The sequence below is a fragment of the Drosophila suzukii genome, chromosome 3, assembly GCF_043229965.1.
Source record: "Drosophila suzukii chromosome 3, CBGP_Dsuzu_IsoJpt1.0, whole genome shotgun sequence".
In the NCBI taxonomy this organism is placed as follows: Eukaryota; Metazoa; Arthropoda; class Insecta; order Diptera; family Drosophilidae; genus Drosophila; species Drosophila suzukii.
Window position 1 is genome coordinate 82372695 of NC_092082.1, and position 26803 is coordinate 82399497.

Here is a 26803-nt window from a genome sequence, read left to right on the forward strand (position 1 = left end):
GGCGGGATGATAACAAGAGGAGGAAAAAGCAACAGCAGCAGCAGCGTGGAAGTGAACAATGTGGATACTCTCGACATAATTTACGCATTTCGCCATTAACCACTCAATGGTTGGGGTGCGCAAAAAGCAGTATGCAGGGTGGTAGGTAGATGATAGTACACTATATATAGGGGTGGCCGTACGGTCATTAGAGGCGCAAAACAGCCTCCCTATCACCCTTCGTTGAAGTCCTCCTGGCCCCCCTCCATCCATGTCACTTCTGCACAACGTTTATCTCTGGCACTCAAGGACAAATGACTTAATTCCTGTCGTTGTGGCAACAGCAAAAAAAGAAAACAGAAAAAAAGCTGTCGGAGCTGTCATCAGCAGAAGCTTCATAAGAACGAGAATCCGATGAAGACGGGGATGTAGCAGCCGCAGGCTAAGTCATATCCTCTACATAAATTATAAGACCTTAATCGAAGGAATAGGGACTCAGATGGGCAAAAATCACAAGTTTTTTGATTGATTTACTGTGGCTCTTGAAAGTTATTTATGGATTTCATAAGGCAAAAGGAGATAAACAAGCGAACCAGAGAATTAAGATAAGCTGCTACCGGAAAATGATTAAAAATACAAATAGCACATTCCAAACCAACACTTCAGATGCAAATAAATTTTTTTTATTATCTTTTAAACCATTTAAAACTGGTATGGTTTTAAACATAAGATATTATTCTTATTTTTTATTCCTTCGATTTTATAATGGTTTTGACGAGCTGTTTAAACTATCTCCCCCAAAGGTTATTCCCCATGAAAAATAAATGAACCGAACACTCCGATTAAAACACTCATAAAACATTTATGTGTACTTAACCAGTAGTACACATACATATTCATTTAAACGCTTCCATTTAGTCCTTTGAAATTTTCGGAAACTAGGGTACTGTGTTACCAATTTGCTCAGGGTTTTTCTGTTCTCTGCGTTTACAACCCCCTTTTCCCCGCCTAGTTTAAGCCCATTATGGTGGCCATGGAAAATTCATCATCCCAAACAGCCCGCTTAAAAACCCATAACCCACAAACAAGTTCCGCTGCTCTGGGATGTTCGCTGAAGGAGCGTCCGACTGCTAATGGTGCCCGACTCGGCCTGGCACCTGCGGGCATGGACGAGGATTGGAATTTGGAGTGGGTGGGTCTGACTGGGTGGGTGGGTGAACGAGCTGCGAGGTGCGAGGTGCGCCGGTCGAGGCACATTCAACAAGCAGCAAACCAGCCCAGCGGCAATCAGGCGCACACCCACCTCACACACGAAAAAAATATTCTATTACTTCCATATTGTAATCAAGATGGTTCCAAATTCGATTATATACAACAGTGAATCAGGGTAGATGTGATAAAAAAAAAAGGAACCTTATGTTAAAATTATCTGAAGTTGATATAACAAGTTGCATTTCCTACTAAATACTTGGAACTGAATATTATACCTTGATAATTCCCAGATAATTCCATTTTCCCCCAGTGCAGTTTGGTATTTTCCCCGAACAAGAACCAAAACAAGAACAGAATGCCATCAGCAGCGTTTTTGGAGGCCGGACCGCATAAAGAGAAAATCAATACACCAAATTGAGGTTGAGGCAAAAAGGTTTTCCTCGCAATGCCCCTACTCTCTGTTTCTGCTTTTGAATTCCATTTTTGCAAATTAGAAAGCGAGACCCCAAGTAATTTAACAGAGCTGTCTGTGTCTATATGTTCCTAACCCATCGTCTTTCCCTTCTCCTTCTTTTGGGTAGAACCAAGTTCATTTAGCTTGGGTTCAAGTGCTGACCCTCAATATATGGGGCTTTCTGACTGTCACTGCCAACGGAATGGATTGAACACGGGAGCCAAATTCTCGTGCCCTGGCCCATTGCCAAGTGGCCAGGGAGAGGCGAACTTCTGATGGCCACCAGGCCACGAGTAGGGATATCCCCATCCCATCCCCATCCCCAGGCAATTCCCGAGTGCGCCAAAAGTGTCCGAAACGAATAGTGACAACGGCATGATTTATGGCAAATGGAGTTGATTTACAGTAGTCCATGTGGAAGGGAAAGTTAGTTGGGACTATTAAACCAAAAGTGGGAATACACTGTTCTCAATATAGTATACTTTTAGTATTTTTTGGTATTTTTATGTAGTATTTATAATTACTTATTTTAGTAATTTAGAAAAAAAAATTATTGAAAATCCTTTTACTAATTGTAAAGTGTTCCTTAAACATGTCAAACCCTTTGAAAGGGTAGGCAATTTGAATACACATCCGCCCTAGTTTGACAGCCGCATGTCAGCGATCAGTTTGCCATTAGAAACTGCAAAAGTTTCGGACTGAACGAAAATCACGTTGCAAAGATTCAATTTTGCATGTCATACATATTTCATCAGCCTGGCCAGGTTAGAGGTGAGCTTGGGGGTTGACCTTTACCTTGGCCCTGGCCGAATGACGTGAGAACACTGCAAATCTCTCTATATATATACCAGTTACATCCCCCTAAAGAAAGACCCAGCTCAACAGCTTAACTACATACTTTCCGCAGGAGGAGCAGGAGCACTCTGTGCCCTTTTCCATCTCATCTTAAATGGCCACTTCCCCTATTTTTCCTGCAGGGCCAGCCAAGCCCTACACCAGATGTTGCCGATGGGAAACCGCATGGTAAATGAGTTTTCCACTCGCTCAACGCTATTTTCATAATTGAATTTCCTCTCTAGGCGGTGGAGAACTCGCTCTTTTCGGTTCGCACGCCATTCTCTTGTCAAACAGAAATAGCTGAAAAATAATTTCAATTAGATTGCCATGGATGAGGCTTCTGTTGCCATGTGGGGGCCGCCTTTCACGAGTAGCCGTGGGGAAACTCATGGCACAAAATTCTCAATTCTCAATTGTGAATACTGAAATGCGTGCGCTGACGTCAGTTGTAGGCACCTAACTCTGCTCCATCATCCCCCTTGGATTGTTTCACAAGCAATTACCATAAACATCAGCTCAAATTGGGAGCATCATCTGATCTCGGGACAGCCACTCATCCGTCATGGAGTGGAGCAGAATCTCCTGCCTCCTCCTCCGCATCCCCACTTGGGTCATTAATTGCCCAGTTTGCGTCATTAGCACTTCTCTAATCTTGACCGGGACTGGGACTCGTGGGTCCATTTATTTGTGTTTTATGGATTTGGCAATAAATTCTTTAGCACGGTGCGGTTAAGGGAATGCTCGTCGAAATGGATACGCAAGAAAGCATATGACAAGATACATGGGACGGAAAAAACGAAACTATCAGAATCAGAGTTCCAAATATACAGGACGTAAGACTAGAGCCTGAGTTGATTCTAGGACATTATCTATTTATTATCATATACTTTGATAGAGCATTTTTTCCTTTTTAGGGAGATATATCATTAGGATATTGTCAGGCTTATCAGCCAGGATTTTAATTATAACATTACTTATATCACTATCTTCTAAGATAGTATATTATACCTTATTTGAGACTAGAGTTTGTTTCAAGGACTTTTTTATGTATTGTCTTGGAATTTCATGTTTTCTTTTGTTTTGAAGAACATTTTCCCAGATGACTAATAATATTAGTTATATATATCCATATCAAACTCACCTGCCAGCAGTACGCTGTTGTTGTTCTTATTGTCATGGTCAACTGGAATGGAAGAGACGCGTTCTGCTCGCAGACAGGCGACCACCGTGCCCGGTCGTCCATTCTTCCCGGAAGCAGTGAGCTCGATGATCATGTCCATCGATTTCTGGAGCACCGCATCCATCCGGATGATGCCCTCGGCCAGCGTTTTATAGCCCAGAATGGTGCGTGATTTGTATTTCTTGCGGCGTTGCAGCAAAATAACCAGTCTGCCGGTGAGAAGAGGGATATTGAAATAATGCCCAAAGGATATTTGATTTAAATCCACACCCACCTATTGCCATCTCTCTTGATAAAGTGCGGATACTGTAGACTAAAGTGCAAGTCCAGCTCGGTTTCCGTCAAGGGCACAGCCACGCCCAGTCCGCCGCCTCCGGTGACCGCACTTCCCGGAGTGCCGCCACCACCACCAGCACCACCTGCTCCTCCGGCCACCGACATGGGGGAGTTGCCCTGCAGGGAGGCGGAGGAGGTCAGGGCGGAGCCGTTGATGGGAATCTCGTGGCTGCGCAATGTCCTCTTGGAGCTCTGCATCTTCACGGCCAGCGACAGCGAGGTGGTGTCACCAGGAAGCGGGGTCAGAATGGAGAGACGTGTTATTGTCAGCGAACAGAGTCTGGAAAATGGAAGGGAAAACATCCGGGATTAGTACTAAATCAATAGGGTAAAAGGGGGAAAATGTAGTTTGATTACAGCATAATCTCATTGAATCTGCAGTGATACTACTAAAAGGATTGAGTAAGCAAGGCATTTGAACTTCAAAAGTAATAAGTAAAAAAATATGTAACCAAAGGGGACCAAAAACAAAAAAGGAAATAATATGAAAAACCTCGTTAAATGCATTTCCAATGCACTGAACAATCGATCATCGAAATCTAAGCAAAAAACAATTTCACGCCAAGAGATTTTTCATAGCAAGGCCTGAAAAGCGAAGCAGAAAAATCAAAAGTAAAATGCAATCAAGTAGAAAACAAAAGTTGTATAATGGAAAATGAAATAAAAGCAAATGAAAATGGAAATGGAGGAAAACACATATGTATGCATGAAAAGTGGAGAGGAAAGACATTAAAATTAAAGTTTTCTCTTGTGCGATTCGATTTTCAAAGGAAATTCTCTGTATCCTAACCCCTCTCAAACATACATTTTGAGCAAAGTCAGATGTAATGACCATTATAATCGCTTATAACTAAGCCATAAAGGAAATTGGATTTCATTTTTCGTTTTTCTTTTTGCACTGTCACAAAGTTTATAATTTTTTTAATGTTTTTGGCAGCACAAGACAAAGTCCAGACTGTATTTGCCAGTATATGAGTATAAATAATTTATTTCCTGATTAATTTCTGCCTCGTAATGCCCCCCGTGCGGAGAAAGAGATTACGCACCATCGAGCAACTTTTGTCGGGACTGCTCACCTATCTGGTCAAATCAGCAAGGATGGGTTAAAAGTTGGGTGGGGAGTTGGGTGATCTTGGAGCACGGGTGCATCATCAACGAGATATAGTATGTAGTGTGTATGATATCCGGCTTGGTGGGGTGTGAAAGATATGCAAATGGAGCTGAGTAAGCAGACAACCGGATGACTCGACTTTCGCGGGTCGAGGCTGGACAATGGACAATGACTGGAGCCCCCATTGGGCAGAAGCTGATGGAGGAGTCCGGATCGGGTCGAAATTGTGCCCAGCCATTGATTGCCAGACAATGGCACCCGCTTATTGAATTCCCTTGACCACCCATCAAATAAATTTGAAAAGCCCTTGATGAGTATTTAAAATTATTTCATTTAAATAGCGTTCATATTTTCAATTTAAAATACCTGCTTAAACATAGCTGTTTTAATTAAATGGAATTTCCAGCTGTGTTACTGCAAAATGAAAGCGCTTTCCGCGCATTCCAGGCCAAGTTCGGATGCGTAGTCGTCGGCAACGCGCAATTAATTTCTTAATTAATAATTCAAAACATTCGTTTTGTTGCCTCATGCAAATTTCATTAAAGGGGAATCAAAGGGGTACTGAAGGAGGAGGTTTACTGGGTGACAAGACGAGGACAGCTTTTATAAGGCAAGTCGAACAGACAGTACACGCAATTCCAAGACTCCAAAGACTTGTTTTTATGGCGTTACAGAAATAAAACGCAAATGATTTACAAATAATCCACAAGTTTATCAATTGAAAGAAAAAGAAAATATAAATAAAGATAATACCTCCATTTCTTTATGCATCATTTAGTTAATGGCAACATGACAAATTAATATTAGTCACAGTAAGACATAATAAACTTTGTCATTACAAAAGTCGAATGGTAATTCTAAAGACCTCATTAATCTTTTAATAACAACATAAAAATCCCATTAGTACTAGGTACATAGCTCCCAACATTTCCGAATATATTTCCGTATTTAGACATCGCTTCCCAAGTGTCATAAATAAATCATCAACCATATCACGTAGATCACTCGAAATATCAGATCTAATCACCCAATGTGACCAGCATTAGGAATGATTCTTGGAGTGACTAACGATGTCATGACTGTCTATTCCCCAGGCACATCGATCGTATCGGATCCCCCACATTACCCCTAAAAAACCTATACCTTCCTTTCAATTTGATTTGCATGCACTTGACATCTTGCATGGCATGTTCGCATTGTTTGTTAAAAATAAGTTGACATTTTATTGTTGTTCTCGTCTTGGGTGTATTTTTAAATGTTTACAAGAAATCGAGGGGCGCGTTTCGCTTGTTCTCGCGATGTCTTTACATTATTCGATTTTTTTCCTTTGCCTTTGGGTTTATTTGGCTTTATTGCATTTGATATTTTTGTTTTCGTCTGGGGAAATGTCATTGACTGTTCAAGATTTGAAGCCAAACAAAGCTACGATTTCAGGTTTAAAGTTGTTGGGTTCTTTTTGCCCCGCTTACAATTTTTGGCATTACGTTTTCAACAATTACTTGCTTGTCGTTTTTTGATTGTCATGGTTTCTTTTCTTTCTTCAACCTTTTTGTACTGTGCTCATGAATGACACACGTCGAATGCTGCCGGAAAGCATTTTCTTATTTTTTTTTTTATTCGCGTCTTTATCTCCCTGAGTGCCCGCCCGTACCGTCATCCCCCTACTATCCAATCTTTTCTTTCCAGTTCATCGTACCCAAGTCGCGAACAATGTTTTCTTTGTTGCAAAGGAGCTTTGATAAATGACCAATTGAGGTAGCGGACAACGGACACTGGACATGAATATGAATTATGGCCTGGGGGATTGATTGGCTGATCCAGGGTATAAAGCCAATCTTCCATAGAGCAACCTACAGAACTACATCATCATTGGAAAATCACAAAAAGCACCTTAATAAGTTGGCTTAATTGGCAAATCAGACCAATTACCCCGTTAAGCTCTGGACAAGCAGCCTGGTATTAATTACTTAATCATCAACTGTGCGTATAAATAGTACGCGATAGCGGTCGTGTACTTGATAAGCGGGAACTAGAGCCTCCTGCACCCATATTTTATGGCAAAAATAATAGCTAAAAAAAACATGGAAATTGAAACTGATTAGTGCGAAGTATAAAAGATGGCAACATGAGCGAAATGGAAATGCTACATAAAAACAAATTGAGTCCACAAATCGCCTCAATCAAAATGAGGAGTGAGACAGATATAGACAGCAGAAAGAGAGAGAAACTGTGTCACTGGCGCAAGATTCCAGATGAAGAAAGAGAGGGCCTCACATCCCACTGATCTCCGCCGGTTCAGAGTCTCAATAAAGGCTAAATATTTTGCTTGACATTTTCGAGTGGGGCCCCAGAAATGCGAATTTATGTGTATGAATGACTAACCATTCATTGTCTCAGTAATTTTTCCAAAAAAAACAAGGAAGAACGCTATAGTCGAGTACCTCGACTATCAGATACCCGTTACTCAGCTAAATGGAGATATGCAAGCAGCAAAGCGAAATTAAAATGCGCCACCTACCGGCGGTAGACAGATTTAAGCGTTATGGGCGTTAGAGTGGGCGTGGCATTTATTTATTTATTTTTAGGTCAATCGATAGGTATTGATGAGAACAATACATTTCAGTTAATATTTTTTGTCTAGCATCAAAACTGTAGGAGTTACAGTTTTGGGCGGTTTGTGGGCGTTATAGTGGGCGTGGCAGTCTACTGAAACAAACTTGCGCTGCGTAAGAAGCTCAGGAATCTGTACGCCAAATTTTAATAGCCTAGCTCTCATAGTTTCCGAGATCTCAGCGTTCATCCGGACAGACAGACGGACAGACGGTCAGACGGACAGACGGACAGACGGACATGGCTAGATCGACTCGGCTAGTGATCCTGATCAAGAATATATATACTTTATGGGGTCGGAAACGCTTCCTTCTGCCTGTTACATACTTTCCGACGAATCTAGTATACCCTTTTACTCTACGAGTAACGGGTATAAAAAGTACTATTTTCAACAACCAATTTAGCAAGTTCAACCATATTGTCACTATAGACCATATTTGTGGAAAAATGTTACAAAAAACATATGAGATAAACTTAATAGATATAAATGAAACAAAAAAAGCTTAGCTTGGCTCACTTGTTTTAAGTATACTGTGCGTGTGGCGGTAAATCGTGGGTAGAGAAATAAGTATGGTTGACTTAAAACAAAATATAATAAAAACATTAAATCCTAAAATTAGCTTATCAAAGTGAAGGTATACTGTGCGTGTGGCGACAGAACACATTCCAGGGAATATGGCTCTTTTAAAAATGCAAACGTCAAAATAATCTTTTTGAGAAACAAGTAGAACAATGTATATCATTAACCATTGCGAGTGCTACAGAATGCCGTGCGGTCACCGGAGATTTCAGGGGACTGTCTACCCTCTATATAACGCGGCAATTCCCTGCGATGCGATCAGCAAGTAGCACCTTTGACATCAATTCCGGCAATAAAACGACACTGGGCGCAAAAGCGTTGCCCCAGGTTGCGTGATCGCGTTCATCACCCTCGCTCATCCTATGTTTTGCTCGGTGAGCTATTTTCCGTTTTCATTTTTGCTTTCTCGTTGATTAGCTGTTTGTGAGTTGTGAGTTTGCCGTGGGGCGGCTGTTAACACCCCAGACAAATGGACGGATAGGCAGACTTATAGACAGACAGAGAGACAGGCCGTAACTGGCTATTTTGTTAACATGTTAATTTGCAGTTTTGTTTCCGCTGTTAAGTTTTTCCGTTGATTCGCGTGTGGCCATTATTACCCATCATATGAATGGGCCCTGAGATGACGGGATGATATACATATACTGAGTACCGAGTGCTATGATTCACAATGATAGTCACTCGGCGGGGGCGACTCGTGGATTGGATTGCTTAACTGCCGCCAGAGAGCCGTATGCAAATTGCACTATGCATTTCCTGCAGCGACGACAAGTGTCTGTCTTTCGTAGACAACAAAGACTTGACCACATTCCGTATAGAGCCGATGACAAAGAGACCTGGCTGGATAGTCGTCTCGACCAAGGACAGCAGTCGGAGATGTCAAGCTGCGAAAGAGCTCGACAAATCAGCGAATCGCTGCCACACGATTATAACCACAAGTGGGTGAACCAACATGGGGCCACATGTCGAATGAGTTTTACCTATGACTGATAGCAGACTTATAAGTACAACGGGGCGTATGAGTAATGACATACAAGCAAATTACCATTTCTAAGAAAAATAAATTACTTCATACATTCTACGAAAGAAAGAGGTAATAATATAATAATCCAATAACTAATATCTAACTCAAACTGGCAGACCCCCTTTTAGATACTCATTAATTAGAGATTCCCTAGAAAAACACACCCCATATCTCCAGGGTATTTCTAGAACTCAAACCCAGACTCCATCCCCTGCCCAGCTTTAATCATCTAAGCTAGTTTATGTCATTTTGTCGCGACTTATGGGCAACTTTTACGGTTTCATTTAAGCGTGTTTTATTTGCTGTCCTTTATATTATTTCTTTCATCCTTTTTTCACATTTCCATTTCGCTGGGGAGTCGTTTGGTTGAGTTTTAGCAAGGATTGCGAGCATGAGTCACGGACGCAGGGTCTGGTTTTGAGCCACTGGTTAAATGAATTTAAGGCACGATACTGGCAAACCGGTTAAAACCAATGTGTAGGTGGTGGTTTGCTGGCCAAAAGTGGGAGTCCGAAGTGGAAGTTCGAAGTGGGAGCCCGAAGTGGGCGCGAAGTGGGGGACGCGGGGCACTGGCTCCTTGGGGGCGTTTAATTAAGGGGCTCCGAAAGTTTCCAGCCTAGGCATTACTTGGCGCCCGTCTGTCGCCGGCTTGGGTCATTGCATTATTGATCAACTGCATTTCGAATGCGTCGTTGCTAACCGAAGTTTTCCCGAAGAGAGTGTGAGCCTTACTTATGCATGCCAACACTACTTGCCACATGGCACTGGGGAACCAGAGACGGCCGATCGGGGTGCTTACGATAGTTAATTTATTCAAGAATTACCCAGACCCTGAATGACTGACAATCTGACTAAATGACAAATTGACAGACTGGCAGTCCGTTGGTCGAGACAATGCCCGGAAACGGACGGAACCCAAACAATGGCAACCGAATTCGGAATGTTTAATAGGAATGTTTATCGGGGACAGACCCGAGAAGCAAAATCAGCTTCAGAAATTGCCACAGCACTCAACGTTGTCTATTCTAGTAACCGAGTGTGTGGAATTCGAGCAATGAGTATGACATGCATTCAAATAGTACAACGGCCTGCAAATGAAATATAGTTATTTACCTAATTATTTACTATTGTAACTGTAGGAGTCATAAAATGTTAGAACTAAATGTTACTAACGAAAATATATTTAATATAAATTATTATCTCCACACATTCTTTCTAGATCCTATACTATCAATCCCATGCATCCATACTTAATCCCAACTCATCTAATATAACAATCTATTCATAATATCCATAAAACTAAATAAGAATGAAGTACGTTCTCCATTTTTCGCCTAAGGCCACATAGCCCTAGCTAAATTTAAGTTTGTCTGCTCATTTTAGTATTTATTATCCAATTAAATATGATATGATTGCTAAATCTGTTTAGAACCGAGAGTTCAGTAACCCTTTCGTAGTTAACCGACCCCAGAGAGGGTATGAAAATCGATGTAACTACCGTTTGTAATTTGCCGCAATTATCAACTAAATGCCACTTTACGATTGCGTTCTCCAAAGTCGCAACAGCAATAAAAACAACAACAAAGGCGACGTCATATGGCTAAAGTGGGTGTGGCTCCTCCAGTGCAACACCACCACCCCAAAAAAACCTTAACCCATGTGGGGGAAAACCGCTGCAGGCCAGCAGCTGGAAAGGTTACTCCGGTTCATTCACTCCACAACCATATCGAATATGACACGAAACTTATGGTCTATCAATTATTGAGAGGTATCACGGAAAATAGAATAAAACAGAAATAGTTTAAGTGCCCGCGGCAGTTCTTACTTTTTTTTTTATTCCCCCCCGACCTTTCTTAGTATAAATATTGTAAACATCGATTGGATTCCAGCGTTGAGGAATGCAGTCGATGTGTCTAAACGCGGTTCGTAATTATTTTCACACCTTTTTCGCTTTTCGCTTTTCCACTTTGAACACCTGAATCATTCATGAGTTTTACCCCTAGGGGGTGGCGTTGTGGTGTGGATAACACTTGGCCGGGTGTGCTTTTAACCGATGGAAAATAGCGGAAAATGGCCAGCACAACGCGAATGTAAGTGACCTAGGACAGGTCGGCAATAAAGGAATTACTTAGCATACAAATGCGCAAATAAATCACCATTAATTAAAGGCCAATGTTGATTCTGTAGTTAAGGGAACCGGTTCAACAGATGATTAATAGCTCAAAAATTGGTGAGATACATTTCTGAAAGCAATGTAATGCAGCTCAAAAGTGGTTGTTAATTAATATAAATGAAAGGTTAACCCAAGTTTAATGTTAAATTCCATAATAAAACCATTTTTATTTACACCCAATTAATGCCATAATGGTTTAAACATTTACATAAATTAACAAGAGCTTGTAAAAATTCCCTTAGCATAATAAAAATGTACTAGTTTTGCTTGAGATACTTTCAATTCCCAGACTCTTTTCCCGCACTTAATTGAAAATAACAATTTGTGCAATAAACAATTTTCAGCCTGACTGATGTTGGCTGCTCTCGGTTGCATTTTTGCTTTTAGTACTCGGCCATAAGGAAGATCATAATAAACCCCAGATTTCCTGCAGTTTTCTCATCAGCTTTATGGCAACATAATATGCTCGTAATAAATTTTGCTAAACAAGGCGATTTAGCAAATCCCCGCTATCTTTTTCTTTTTTTGTATTTTTTTGGGTGTTTGCACTTGAGGCTTAATTGGTAAGGTTATGACGTGGCCTTTATGAGGTAATTAGCTGGCATATAACACCATCCATATAAGATTATATACCCGAATTTGTGTGTGTGGGTTGATGAGCTGCCACTTCGCCGCATGTCCGACTACCGATCGCGGAATGACTAAGACCTCCATTGTTCGTTTAAAATTTGTATCTTTTATTTGTTTTAGATATTTATTTCATATTTCTGCGAGCTGTCGTTCCAATTGAGCGAACGCCGGCTCTCTAAACTTTTATTTAACGAGCAATCGTGTGCGTATTCCTATTATTATTTATTGTTTTTATTATTTGAACATATTCCAAGTCGTCGCACAATTCGTTAATGACCCATATATCATATGACCCGCTCAGTCTCAGTCTCAACTCGATTTTTCTCAATTTTCCCTCTTTTTTTTTTACTTTGCCCCTCCCTTTCAGCATTTCTGCGGCTTCGGATTGGCTTCGACTTCATGGTTAGAAAAGCAATTTGCCAATGCCATCCATTCGATTGATTGCATAAGGTATTGATGCCATAAGCCGATCGAATCCATCAAAAGCACTCGCCCCTGTTTCGGGATGATGTGTGTCTGGGTCCTAAAGAGGGTTATAAATATGTCCGGAACAGAAATAAACTTAAATTTGCCTCCCATCTATTCTTGTTTCATTCATCAATAAGAAGCTTTTATCAAAATAATTATATATATCAACATGTTAGCTGACAAAAAGTGTGTCAGGAATAGTCTCTAGAGTTCATAAATATTCAAGACAAATTGTATAATAAAACTAATAAATTAAACTTTGCTAGCCTGACGCAAATGAAACGCCCATTTAATGTGTTATAAATTAATTTAAAATGTTTAAACGGGTCTTTGGCCCTCTGAAAATCAAAACCCACCCAAGAAACCGACACTAAGCCATAAGAAAATGTCCAAGGTGGAGGGCCGAAAGCGATTTAGACGACATTTTCCAAGAGTCAACAAAAAAGTGAAAGACACCACGTTGAGTTAATAGCCCTGCCGCACCCAGAATCTAGAAACTTAAAGTGTTCGCTGCTGGATAGTGTAAGGCAATCCAATAAAATTAACCAGCGACTGACTATCCTACTGAATGGGGCAAAAAAGGAAAACCTTCGTGAAGGAAAACTCCTCTCCCTGGCCACCCAATAAATCCAAATTGGACGCTGCGTGTGGTCCGAAATCCCAGCAGGATGTGGAAGCCAACACAACACCTCCCAACTTGTTTGCCCGCCCATTTCTCATTTTAATTGCATTTTTCTGGCCAATATTTTAGTTTACAGTGAGTGGTACAAGTGTTACAACAGCACACACAGAATTCCTTTCAGGGAAATTGAGTAATCAAATGGAGATGTTCTTGTTTTATTTATTTTAATTTAATTAAAAGGTGTAACGGACATCAGATACTGACATCAGAGCAGGGCAATTTAAGTAATTTAGGTTATAAAATATTATCAAAAATGTTCTTTCATTTAACAATAAATTTTAATGGTATTAGGTTCGATGACATTTTACTTTTCCTCATATCTTTTAATCTATTCTAAGAAAAACAACCGATAGCTGAAAATTGTTCGTTTCCTCGGAAACCCACTGTATAACCATAAAATTAAAAATTATGATCTGTTAGAGCGTGCTTGGACTTATGAATACTTTGCTTTTGTTTACAGTCTAGTATAAATGTATAAATGCATGATAGATACACAGACAGCGATCTATATGTAGGCATAATGCCACAAGATATAAACAATGGAAGCCTTTTGTTTATTTCAAGTAGCCGCAAAATGAAGCATTCCTCAGATATATTCAATTTTTTAATTGGCCAAAGGCCGAAATGAGTATAAGTAGGCTGGAATTCTCAACGGATTCATTCCGACATTCCTTTGGGGCTAAATCATGGGAATTTAAGGGGGAGTGCCAATGGGAATTACCCAATTAATGAGTCAGTAGAATGAAAATATAGGCCATCCTTATCATTTAATAGTAGTAAAAAATGATATTTTTTAATTAGGTATTAAACTGATCATTTCTTAGATTCTTAGACTAACAAGGTGCCAAACTTTCCCAGGATAAACTTCTCAATCTAACGTGATTAAAAATTTCATGGAAACATTCTTGACAACAAAGACGTCTCAAAGTACTTCGACTTTCCATTATAATTTCTCGTTAACTGAAGGAGATTACACAAATCGGTTTAAATACTTTGTTGTTAAGTACGAGGGAAGTCAAAAGCCAAAGTTGCTCGACTCCTACGTAGAAATAAAGCTCGAGCAGAAGTCAGAACCGCAACCGCCGACCTCCCAGCCCCTAAAAACCCCCGATCCCCCCAAAAACCACCCACAAAACTGGGGCTCAACCACGAACTGTGTCAAGTGACTCGCAGAGAAGCTGCCACTCGGCTACTTGCTACTCTTAAAACCGCCAGCCCGGTCTCCTTTAAGCCAAAGTTCAACATTGCCAAAGTTTGTATGTTAATACGCAAACTATAAACTACTTTTCTCGTATTTATTAATGAGAATCATCTGCCGGAATTCATGTCAAGCCGGCTCGGCTCTTTTCCCTGAAAACCACTCAGCCACTTTAACAGCCAACCACTCGGCCGCTCCAATTCCATAATTGTCGCAAAAGTGGCAACAAATCGTTGAAAAGTTTTTCAACTTGTGTTTTTTGGCAACGATTTTTGGCCAAAGAAAACCGAAAATAGATATAATGAAACCTTTCACTTTCAAATTGCGGCTTTCTTCCAATGAGTCACTCGAAACCATCAAACAAACTTTTTGCTGTTTTTTATGTCGGCACGAGACCGAAAAACTAGTTAAATCCAATTCGAGCTGAGATTGGATAGCGATCTTTTGAATGACCGACCCTCACCGCGATCGATTCACACTTTTGCCTTAATCAATGTGTTTTGTATTTGCACTTTTTCTTACTCCCCTTTGGGCTAACAACTTTGGCCAACATCCGATCATACGCATACGTAATATTAAGATGAGTTTCAATGGGATTACCTCATAAAGGAGGGTCGTTAATGGGTTAATTGAAGACCGATTTGTAGCCGGGGTCTGATAAGCTGTCGCATATATTATTTTATAGAGGCCGACACGATGACTATCAGACATTTGATTAAGTTAGATGTTAGATATTATTGGATTGTAACTGAATGGGTGTGTTATTACTAACACTCCAGTGTATATATGTTGATGTTACTTTTTAATATTAAAGCATGAAAATTAGCAGAGAATTACAATGAACTTTAAATAATATTATCTTATAGATGATAATATTCCTCTTTGGTTCAACTTTTTCTTATATAATGGAATACTAGCACACAACTTCCCCTTGTGTTACATCACATAAAATCGATACTTCAACTTGGCTTGTATCTATCCGTTGAGGATTTTTTTAATAATTAAATAACCCGGCTTTATCTAATCGATTACACTATCGCAGGCCGTCAATTGTCTTACATATATGTAGGGATGGTAATTGTACGATTAGATTAGTTACTGTTGCCTTGTACTGCACTTTGTTAGCTCTATTGTATTCGGCTTTTGAATAACCCTTAAATCTTTCCTTTTAAGGCACATCTCTTTAGTAAACATGTGTGTATCTGTTGGCCTGCTTTATGCCAAAATGAAATGCTGGGTCAACAGCTTATAATGCATGGGAACAAAGGCTGGGAACTGCACACAAATCTCCCTAACATGGCCATGAAATGGAGGAAACCACTCTACCAGGTTGAACAACTTTCAATGTTTCATTCTCCCGGTGCCCAAAACCTGCCCCGCCAACGCCTTTATCTGCTCTTTTCCTCTTTTCTCCTTTCCTAGACGGCGTACTTTGTATGCTAATAAATTGCACTTTTATGAACAGCTTTCGATGGGAGGCACTATCTGCAGCTGGGTGCTGGTCTATACAGTAAAACTTCTTTCGCAAAACTTCCGGAAATTAGGACTTGGACAATAACATCTTATTAATATCAAAGTTAACTTTTCAGAACTTGGACAAAATCAAAGCGAAAAGGGAGGATTCTCTAATTTCATTCAATAGAACTTTGTTTCTGGATGTTACAGAAAACATATTACAAAAATTCCAGAAATTATATGATCTATTTATTGTGTTTGGAAATTCCTGACTCAGTTACATGTTTGTCATAAACACTTACACAGGCAATCGAAATGAATAGAGACATGTGGTCTATTACGACTTGAGGAACTTATTCTAAAAAATACCTCCAATAGAATATGATATTCAATGTTTACAGAAACCCAACATTTTTAAGAAATTCTATGATGTATTTATTATGTTAACAAATTTAAGCTTAAGTGCTTACCCTAACCACTTACAGAGACCATCTTACTGAAACCTACAGTTAGAATATTTGTGCTTTACAATTTGCCCAGAAGAATACCATAGATTAACAATTCTATTTTAAATATTCTAGAATTTATGGAATGTATTATTTATGCATAGAAACTTAAGGTTCCATTTTTAATATAGACTTGCTGTAGTTATCTAGTCCACCTAACTTGTAGACCACCTTAGGGAATTTCTCCTGTACCCAAGCACATGCAGATCGAAGAGCCAAAGACGGGGTGTGCAGGTGCTGGGGATCTGGAGGCGAACGATTTATGCAGCTGACATCCGTAGCTCGTTTGGCCTGTCTGCTTTTGGCCAACATGGAACTTGGAACTTGGGGGAGCGGAAGTTTTTGCCAACTTGTGCTCGTTGTTATTGCAGTTGCTGTTGTTGTAGCTGCCGTTCGTGTTGCCGCTGTTTGTGGTGCCGTTGTCGTTGTTGCTATAGTTGTTGGTGCAACTCCACTTGGGCGCAGGTTGTGCCGGGCGAGTCAACAAACTTGACGTTGACATGCCTGGACAATGTCGTGGTACTCCAAGTTTCCACGCTTCCACGCCTTCTCCATCGCCTTCTGCATCGCCTTTGCCTTCGCCTTGGAAAAGCGAAGTGCACAAACAAAACCCGAAGGAGGGAGGAAAATGGAAAATCCAGTGCAGCCAGAAGCAGTTCGACCAACACTGGATGAGTCAACGTTCGGGAAAAGCTGGACAGGATGGGGAGCCACCTCACCTCACCACAATAGCAAAAACAACAGACAGTCTTTGTTGTCGCGGAAATGAATTTTGCTTTGTTTGGGTTCGGGCTTCCAACTGATTAAGGTTGGATATAAAACACAATGATTGACGACAGGGCTTCCACATTCTAGATCTTTAAAGGCGATATAATGGGGTTTAAATTGGGGGAAAAGTGGGAAGTATTGCACGAAAAATCGATGGCTTAACCACTCCAAAAAAACATGTGGTGTCATGAAAACTTAATGCCGCTGCTTCTCTGCTGATGCTCTGCCTCCACACTTGCAGTATACACTACGGGTCAAGCTAGAACTTGCTTTCAATGGAATTTCAAAAGTTTTTAAGGAGAAACTAACCACAATGACTAGGTCCGAGCTGCCTAATCCCCACCTGACTTGGTCACACACATTCCCATGGAATTGAGTGGCGATGCTGCCATGCCATACATTGAATTTAATTGACTTTCCTGCTGCACTCTTCCATCGACATCGACCCTAATGACCAGGAGATTTGCCAGCTGTGGGCATTAACACGCCACCAAGCTCAACTCAACTCAAGTCGACACTCAACTTGGCTGGGGATCGCGGCTAATGCGCTTAGAGGCGATGCCAAAGCCACCAGATGCAGGCACTAGGCAGCTCCCCCCACCTCCTCCGTTTGCACTAGAGAATTTGGGTCGAGGCTCGGCTTCTGGTCTCCAAAGGGGGATCCCTCCCTCCTCTCACCATCTCACCCAGGGGAAAAATTCGTTTAGAGGAATTTGGGTCAGAGCGCGGCGGCAAACGCAACAGGAAATCGATTCGTTTGGGTTTTGGGTTTCGGTTTAGGTTTTCGGTTCAATTTCGGTCTAGCCGCAGCCAAAACAGTTAAGAAACCCGAGTGCTTGACCACTTTCTTTTCCCTATCTATATCGAGGTTTCTTGTTTTCCCGCGTTTTCTAAGTGGCAAACTGATTGCAAAGGTTTTTCCCCCGCCCACAAGGCACTAAACTCCCACACTGACACACCTCGGAATACCTGAATCATCGGTCATGGCCAAAAGCACAGCTGCTGACTCGTCGCCGGTAATCTCGATGATGCACAGATGGCGTTGGAAAAAGTGGAAAAGCAACTGCGACATCAGAAGCAGCAGCACTGCCAGCAGAATAAAGTAAATCCCATTAAAATTGCACCCAGAATCAATTTGAAAAGCTATCAGCATAAATTGGTGTACCCTGGAAAAAGTAGGAGCTACTGGGGTATACACGATGGGGGATCTATCGGGCAATACAAAAAAATCTTGATTAGTAAAGCACTAACATTTTAATGCCCTTTTAAAACTAAGGATACCCTACATACAATACCCTTGAAAATTGAGCAATAAATAGTTTTTAGTAGAATTTTTAAAAACGAATTAGGTGTTTACCCCTTCGTATATTATTTTAAACTTATTCCGAATTCGTTTCTAGAGAATGTCCACTAGCTAGCATTCAATTTCCATTCTAACGCTCTTTAGTTGACATAACATTTCGTCATAAACAATAAAGCCAAAAAATATTGCCGCTGAATGCAGTGAAATAGCCAACGGAAAAGAATTCAATTTGTCAAAAACACAGACCGATGTACATAGATGCATTTGCAGGTACAGCATCAGATACAGATACAAACGAAAAGATACATGTGATGTGATGATGCTCTAGATATTGTTTGGGTTTCGGGCAAAATAAAAAAAACAGCGAAAGAGGGGATGTGAAAAAAAAAGTTCAAGGCTAACTTTTCGTGGGCAACACGCGCTACAGCGCAAAAAAACACAAAAAATTCAGCCAACTGCTGTCGCTTGTCGCGCTATAAATTCTACTTATAGATTCAGATACAAGAAGCCGAAACCCCCTCACCTTTAGCAGCTGGCACGATCGGCAGGCACAAATCCAAATTGAATCTGTGAAATATGTCACAGCATCTCTTTTGGCTATTTCGGTTGGATTTAAATTAATTTTGTAGTAAAAACATTGGCGCAGTTTATAATTTACACGAAAGCTATGAGGAAAACATTGCTTAATGTTTATCATACATCGAAATACCTCAAAGCATTTCTCGTTTATTTATAAACAAAGAGCTCGACACTTAAAATACAATCAGACCTGAGAAAAAAAAACAAAAAAAATGCAGGAAAAGAAAGAAAAAAAAAAGAAAAAGTCGCATAATGGAACCGTATCATCCATCTATCAATCCATCACTCGACCTGTTCCACTTCCACTAGGGAACATGAAAAACATGAAATTTCCTGTTGTAAAAATAAATCGAAGCAAACCGCAAATAACAAATAAAAAACACAATCAACACAAACATAAAATTAACCGAACCTATCCCAAGTGCATTTTTATTGCGTACACCGGCCGCAACCAAATAAATTATTTGTAAATGGCTGAAAATGCAATTCAATTTTCAGGTAACCACGGAAATTAACAACTGCGCAAGCGAAAAAATTCCAGATAAGCGGTGTGGCACTTAAAGGGGGATTGGATTAGTGCCCCTCCAATTTTATGATTTGTTTTCTTTACCGATAAACAAGGCAAACAAAATGTTGTCAAAAAAGAAAGCAGGGGGAATGTCCTTTGGCTGATAAAGGCACCCCAAATAATAAAACGTGCTGAGGGTGCCTTAAACAAAGATTTATAAAATGGGTGTTTCGAAAGGGATCCTGATAGAAAATAGGTATTTTTTGAGTGACAAATACTTGGTGTTATCTTTAAAACTCAATCTTCAATTTTCACACATTCTATGATGACGAGTACTTAAGAAAAAAAGTGAAGTTTCTCAGATAGGGAGAGTGAGTCTCAAAGCTACTTCACCTTTATTTTAACAATTCTTACATAGTATACCCCAAGAACTTTTCTTCAAGAGCCAAGCCAATTAAATTAGTACAAAAACCCCTTAGTTTTATGAGCATATTAAATGAATTGCTGCGCATAAGAGAAGATAAGGATAATGTGATTCACCTCCCTCTCCACCGGATTGTTAATCAGAATGGAAAAAGTTTCATTTACTCGTATCGTGTGTATCTTCCGTGAAAGTAAATGAACAGCGAGGCATTTCTGTCGTGGCAGGCAACTTTTGCACAACCCTCAGACAAATCAGGCAAATTAAAACGAGATATGTACGTAAGAGCAAAACTTTGCCAAGGATAATTTGCTACGCCTCGAACTTGAATGCATTTCAGAGACCCTGACATTGCCACCACCATCGAGTGTGTGTGCTGCCCCCTTTTTCCTATTTCTTGTTCTGATTTGATTTGAATTTGATTGCTCTTCTGACGGGTCAAGCGGAGTCCGATGAATCAGCAGGGTCAGCCGGTTCAGCCAGTTCAGACGGGTCACGTATGTGCGTCTGGAAAAGCGCAAGGAAAACTTGCGCTAATACCGCTTGAGCCCTAATCAAAGTCTGGACATGCTCTACGTGCCGCATTCGGGCGTAGATAAAATCAACATAAAGATACAATTTGCCCAGCCAGAGGGAAAAACAAGGAAATAGGAAATGTGACGACACATGGTGCCTGTATATATAACTATAAATTAAATTTTACTTTCATCTGCAATTAGGCAAAAATGACATTTTTAATTAGCCAAGGGGAAAAATATATGTATTTTACTGGCTTTTAGGCTCTGGGGAAAGTTTCACCTCCTTCCCCCTTTTATTTTTCGGTCGAAGAGTTCAAAGTTGGTGACTGAAAAATTCCCAATTTGCTTGCTTAGCTTCAGTTTCTAATTATAAGCCAGCCAAGCGGGCGCATAATTATAAACAAACATAAAACAAAGCAAAACAAAGACGGAAAACTCAGACTCAATCTCCAACCCCAAAACTCAAAATGTATCCCAAAGATAAAACACAGGCGGCAGCAGCGGTTTATGACCTTTCAACAAACAAAAACGAGCCACCAAAAAAAGTGTGAGGAGCCAAAAGATGGCCTTGGCCATCAAATATTTAGTAAATACTTTCCAGGCTGATGGTCCTTATACACAGAGAAAAATTAATGACAATACTAGCTATGAGTTCGTTGTTTTAGGATAGCAAAACCACTCATACATATGAACAATTTGACCTTTTCACAATATTTTAGGTAAACTTTACATTTTTAATTAATGAAACTCCAGAACATGCTATCTTGTAATATAATAATCCTAACTGATCTATATTTTCTCACAGTTTTTTTATGGGTATACTTAATTTAGGGGTGGGCCTTGGCCCAAGGACTTTGGCTGTTTAGATTGTATTGCCCTCCGCCCTTCTACTTGACTAGTTTAACGCCTTGAGAGCTCTTAAAATACACAAAAGCGATTAAAAAGTATGCCCTGGCTTTCCTAATTTCTAATTTCTGCGACGCAGTGGGGTGTCTGTCCCAATTATAGATTAATCTTTGTCCAGAGTCAACAGCTGAGCCAAATTGGCGAAGACAAAGTCTGACTCATCCGCATGCAAATAAGCCGCTAATTCTTATCAGCCAGACCAGAAGAACCTCAAAGAACAGCAGCCCAAGATGGGCATTACTCATTTCGGTTTCGGGGTTCAGTTGGGGGTTACTGGGACAATGGCATGGCACCAGACGTGTGGAATGAAAGAAAGCGAACAAAAACAAACCCACAAAACAAACGGGTTTATTTGCTAGATCGCCATACAAAGATAATAGCTTATATATAAATATTGCGAAAAAAATATTTCTATAATTTATGAGTTAAGATTGTTATAACGTATTTCTCTGACTTGTCCTTGATTCTACAAATTTTGAAATGAACTGGTTAAAACCATTGATTCTATTCTGTTCTATTACGATATAAATTGTTACACAATTTCAAAAACCTGTCAACTGTTACAACTTACATTTATTGCGAAATCCCCTTGGATCTTAAGTTACATTCTAAAATACCACACGCAACTACCCTTTCCAAGAAAAATTTAATTTGAATGTATTTTGTATGTGCCTCAAAATATTTGAAAACTGGCAGCCTTATCTGCAACATAATGTTGGGCTAGGTTGGGATTTAATTGCGGTCAGACTTACTATCATGGTCAGAAGTGTGGCATTGTTTTTTACTGCGTATTTCATCAGAGGGGTTAAGGTCGTAAACCTTTTTAATCTGTGTATTCCTGGAATTTTAGATTATACATTATATTTTTCTGAACATGTCGGATTTGCCACACTTTAAAGAGGGTCGTTCATATAATCAATAAATTCCATTCTGCACTTTAAAACTTTTTCGATTTCTTGAGCAGAGGCGTATAAATAAAAGTCAGCTTTGCCAGCGGCAATAACAAAGCCTGTTAAATAACAGTTAGCGCAGTTGTTGCTTTTGTTAACTAAAAATAGGAACAAAACAAAAAACAAAAGCCAATCGAACGGAAACCCAGCACGAAAGCAAATTGGCAGAAAATCAACAATAAGTTGTAAACAAACTGCTGATTTGTATTATCGTTTGAAAGATATCTAAATTGCATGACCTTTTAATAACATGTATTTTCCCCCTACGTTTTCAATAGAATTTTAATAATTTATCTTATAAAGACCATAAGCACATGACTATTGCGAAATACAAATAGCTTACTTATTATATTATCCCTGTTTAAAGATGGTAGATCCTAAATAATATTTTACCTATATATTTAAAGACCCTGGTAAATATTTTCACTTGAACTTAGTAGCTGGTTTGCAGTTTGAAGGCTTTATAAGTAAAAAAAAAGTTGGCTATGCCTTCAACCAGCTAAATAACAGTTACCACTCTTGTTGCTACCGCCTCAGTTGGCATTATGATTTGTTTTTGTATTTTTTTTAACACTATAAATAGCCAAAGCAAAATAAAAGAAAACCAAAAAAATATTGGCAAGGTGTGCTGCTTTGTTTTTACAATACCTCCGTCGCATAATATACCTAGTACATGAGTGAAATTGCAAATTTGTTTACACTCACCTTGGGATGCAGTTGGGTGGCGTTCGGTCCACCTCCCAGGCGGCGAAAAGCTTCATGGGCACGGGTTTCTGGCCATTGGCTCCGCCGGACAGTCCGGGGATTCCGCCGGAGACTCCTCCGCCGCCGGACATGCCACCGCCCCCGCCGCCACCTTGCATATTGAGCGGTCCTCCTCCTGCGGTTCCACTGCCGCCGGTGCCGCTGATAACGGCAAATTTATCCACCAACTTGGACGACTTATCGACCATCTTCATGGTGTTTCTTTGCTGCTTTTCGAAAATGGCCTTATTTTGCGTGTTTTCGCGGTGTTCTCTGGTCTGCTGTTTATGTACTAATGTTGTTGCACATTATTCCGATGCAAAGTGGGGAATATTTCTCGAGCAAGCACATAATTTTCTGATAGTTTTCACAATTCAATATTTCAAAAGTTTTACGTATTCTGTAGAGATTTGTATGATTTCCTTTTTATTTATTTTTCTTTCTATTTTTTTTTTGGGTTAACCCGCCAATATATGTACACACACAAGCACGCACGTTGGGGAAGGGCGTGCCGCCGCCTTTAAAAAAAGAAGCAAAAATCTGTAGTATACACAGTGAAAAACGAGGGGGGTGGTTGGTGGGGGGGTGTGTGTGTGTGTTTTTTTTTTGAGAGGCGCGCTGCAACTGCACTAGCACACGGAATCAATAGATATATACGCGAATCTGTTGCGGATTAGATAGCTGGGGATTCGGAATCGAAATCGGAATCGGAGTCTAGAATCGGAATCGGAAGCTGCTGCTGCTTTTGCAGCTTTGGGTCGCGTCGAAAGTGCCGCGAAAGAACCGTCATGCTCCAGAGTAAAAGTGCGAATGTCGCGTTATAAATCTGGCCCCAGTTCGGCTCTCTTTCTCTCTCCCGTCCTCTCTCTCGCTCTTGTCCCCCAACAATAACAATATGTGCAAATGCTATGCGCACACACACCCGCACGTCCACTCCACTCGATTTTCGCAAATCCCCACTCGTCTGTGTGAGTGCGCACTTTATGCTTTGCTCTCTCTTGCGCGCATAAACAAAAAAGAAAACGCCACGAAATTCGGGGAGCAAGCAAAAGGCGGCACTCGCTCTCCCTCTCTCTCTCTCTCTCGTCGGCACTCGCGCGCGGTTATCTTGCGTTTTGATCACTTTATCATTTGATTTTATTATTATTTACGTTTGGAGCGGGCTTCATCAATTATTTATGAGTTTGGGGCACGTTTTATTGGGCAAATTGTTGCGGAGCAGCGAAACGCGCAGCTTCCTTTTGGTGCAATGGGAGCAGTGTGGCCAGAGCGGTAGCGCTGAGAAATACCAACTGGGCGGAATAGATAAATCAAATATACCAAAGGGTAGTGAATAACGGTAGTCTCTATATGTATTCAAAATATATTCTAAATCATCAAAGAACACTATCAAATATAGTTAAGTAAAAACAACACCTTTTGGAAGAATGGAAACAATTTTATAAAAAAATTTAACCCCATACTTTATTTTAAAATAATTTAGTATTTTAATTTAGTTTATTTTCCCTACCTGTTGACGCGGTCACATTGCCAGCCATTGAGAAAAAAAATTTACTTTGTTTACTATACGCCGGCGGCGATTTATAAACAATGGCAGATGCTTGGGACATAAAGTCGCTAAAGACGAAGCGGAACACGCTCCGCGAGAAGCTGGAGAAGCGCAAGAAGGAGCGCATCGAGATTCTGTCGGACATACAAGAGGACCTCACAAATCCCAAAAAGGAACTAGGTGAGCACCGCCAATGGCAACAAGTTGGAGCCCTCGAAAACCCATACATCTCCTCCGTTCACAGTTGAGGCCGACTTGGAGGTGCAGAAGGAAGTGCTGCAGACCCTCAGTTCCTGCTCCCTGGCCCTGCCCATTGTATCTACGCAGGTGGTGGAAAAGATTGCCGGCAGCAGCCTAGAAATGGTTAACTTTATACTAGGAAAACTGGCCAACCAGGGCGCCATTGTCATCCGTAACGTGACCATCGGCACAGAAGCCGGCTGCGAGATTATCTCAGTGCAGCCCAAGGAGCTGAAGGAGATCCTGGAGGACACCAACGACACTTGCCAGCAAAAGGAGGAGGAGGCGAAAAGGAAGTGTGGGTCTCTCACATAAATCACTATGCTAGGTTTGTAAAATTAATTATTCACCATTGCCATTACAGTGGAAGTCGAGGATGGAGAACAGCCACAGGAGAAGACATTGAAACTGGACTCCAGTGCCGCACGCAAAGAGTCCACCAGTCTGGATGCACCCGACGACATCATGATGCTGCTTTCCATGCCCTCCACCCGCGAGAAGCAGAGCAAACAGGTCGGCGAGGAGATCCTGGAGCTGCTCACCAAGCCCACGGCAAAGGAGCGTTCCGTGGCAGAGAAGTTCAAGTCCCACGGCGGAGCGCAGGTCATGGAGTTCTGCTCCCACGGCACCAAGGTGGAGTGTCTCAAGGCCCAACAGGCCACCGCCGAAATGGCGGCCAAGAAGAAACAGGAGCGAAGAGACGAGAAGGAACTTCGCCCGGATGTTGAGGCGGTCGAGAGCAGCACCGGAAAGCTACCCAAGACAGAATCTGCAGCCGAGGATGGAGAGATCATCGCGGAAGTTATTAACAATTGCGAGGCAGAGTCGCAGGAGTCCACTGATGGCAGTGACACCTGCAGCAGTGAAACAACAGACAAGTGCACAAAGCTGCACTTCAAAAAGATCATCCAGGCGCACACGGACGAGTCTCTGGGGGACTGCAGCTTCCTAAACACCTGCTTCCACATGGCCACCTGCAAGTACGTTCATTATGAGGTGGACACACTGCCGCACATAAACACAAACAAGCCTACGGATGTGAAAACAAAGTTAAGCCTCAAACGCAGCGTGGACTCCAGTTGCACGCTTTATCCTCCACAATGGATTCAGTGCGACCTGCGCTTCTTGGACATGACTGTATTGGGAAAGTTTGCTGTGGTGATGGCCGATCCCCCCTGGGATATCCACATGGAACTGCCATACGGCACAATGTCCGACGATGAAATGAGAGCTTTGGGTGTGCCGGCCCTTCAGGACGACGGCTTAATTTTTCTGTGGGTCACAGGACGAGCCATGGAACTTGGTCGTGACTGCCTTAAGCTTTGGGGCTATGAACGCGTGGATGAACTCATCTGGGTGAAAACCAACCAACTGCAGCGTATTATTCGCACTGGGCGCACAGGTCACTGGCTGAACCATGGAAAGGAGCACTGCCTGGTGGGCATGAAGGGCAATCCCACCAACCTAAACAGAGGTCTCGACTGCGACGTGATCGTAGCGGAAGTGCGGGCCACCTCCCACAAGCCTGATGAGATTTACGGCATTATCGAGCGTCTCAGCCCGGGCACCCGCAAGATCGAGCTCTTCGGTCGGCCGCACAATATCCAGCCGAACTGGATAACCCTGGGAAACCAGCTGGATGGCATACGGCTGGTGGATCCCGAGCTAATCACACAGTTCCAGAAGCGATATCCAGATGGTAATTGCATGTCCCCTGCTTCGGCCAATGCGGCGGCGATCAATGGAATACAAAAGTAGGATTAGCATAGTATTTTCTGTATGAATTGCGACCTCGACTATAGTAAGATAAATTATTATTAAAGCTTTTTACAAAAGGAAAATACTAATAATGAGTTTTTATTGCATAGCATGCCGATTAAAA

The 26803-nt window shown here is 41.2% G+C and overlaps 2 protein-coding genes across 5 annotated transcripts in view; one reads left to right on the top strand and one right to left on the bottom strand.

Annotated features, from left to right (window-relative positions):
• Positions 1-24413, bottom strand: part of KrT95D (phosphofurin acidic cluster sorting protein KrT95D) — a 36691-nt gene extending 12278 nt beyond the window's left edge. For 2 of the 4 annotated variants that reach the window (XM_036817541.3, XM_036817538.3), the window contains exons 1-4: positions 24284-24413; positions 23094-23650; positions 3937-4278; positions 3624-3871 (exon numbers count right to left, since the gene is read on the bottom strand). In XM_036817541.3, coding sequence (XP_036673436.3) covers positions 3624-3871; positions 3937-4278; positions 23094-23347 — 844 coding nt within the window. In that variant the 5' untranslated portion in view covers positions 23348-23650; positions 24284-24413. Of the gene's footprint in view, positions 1-3623; positions 3872-3936; positions 4279-23093; positions 23711-23789; positions 23938-24283 lie in introns of those variants that run through there. The other 2 variants (XM_036817539.3, XM_070996320.1) reach the window with 2 other exon arrangements.
• Positions 24414-24658: 245 nt separating this feature from the next.
• Positions 24659-26764, top strand: Mettl3 (methyltransferase like 3). The gene is made up of 3 exons (XM_065866469.2): positions 24659-24861; positions 24926-25219; positions 25286-26764. The coding sequence occupies exons 1-3, from the start codon at positions 24723-24725 to the stop codon at positions 26677-26679; spliced, it is 1827 nt and encodes a 608-aa protein (XP_065722541.2). The 5' UTR covers positions 24659-24722; the 3' UTR covers positions 26680-26764.
• The last annotated feature ends 39 nt before the right edge of the window (positions 26765-26803 follow it).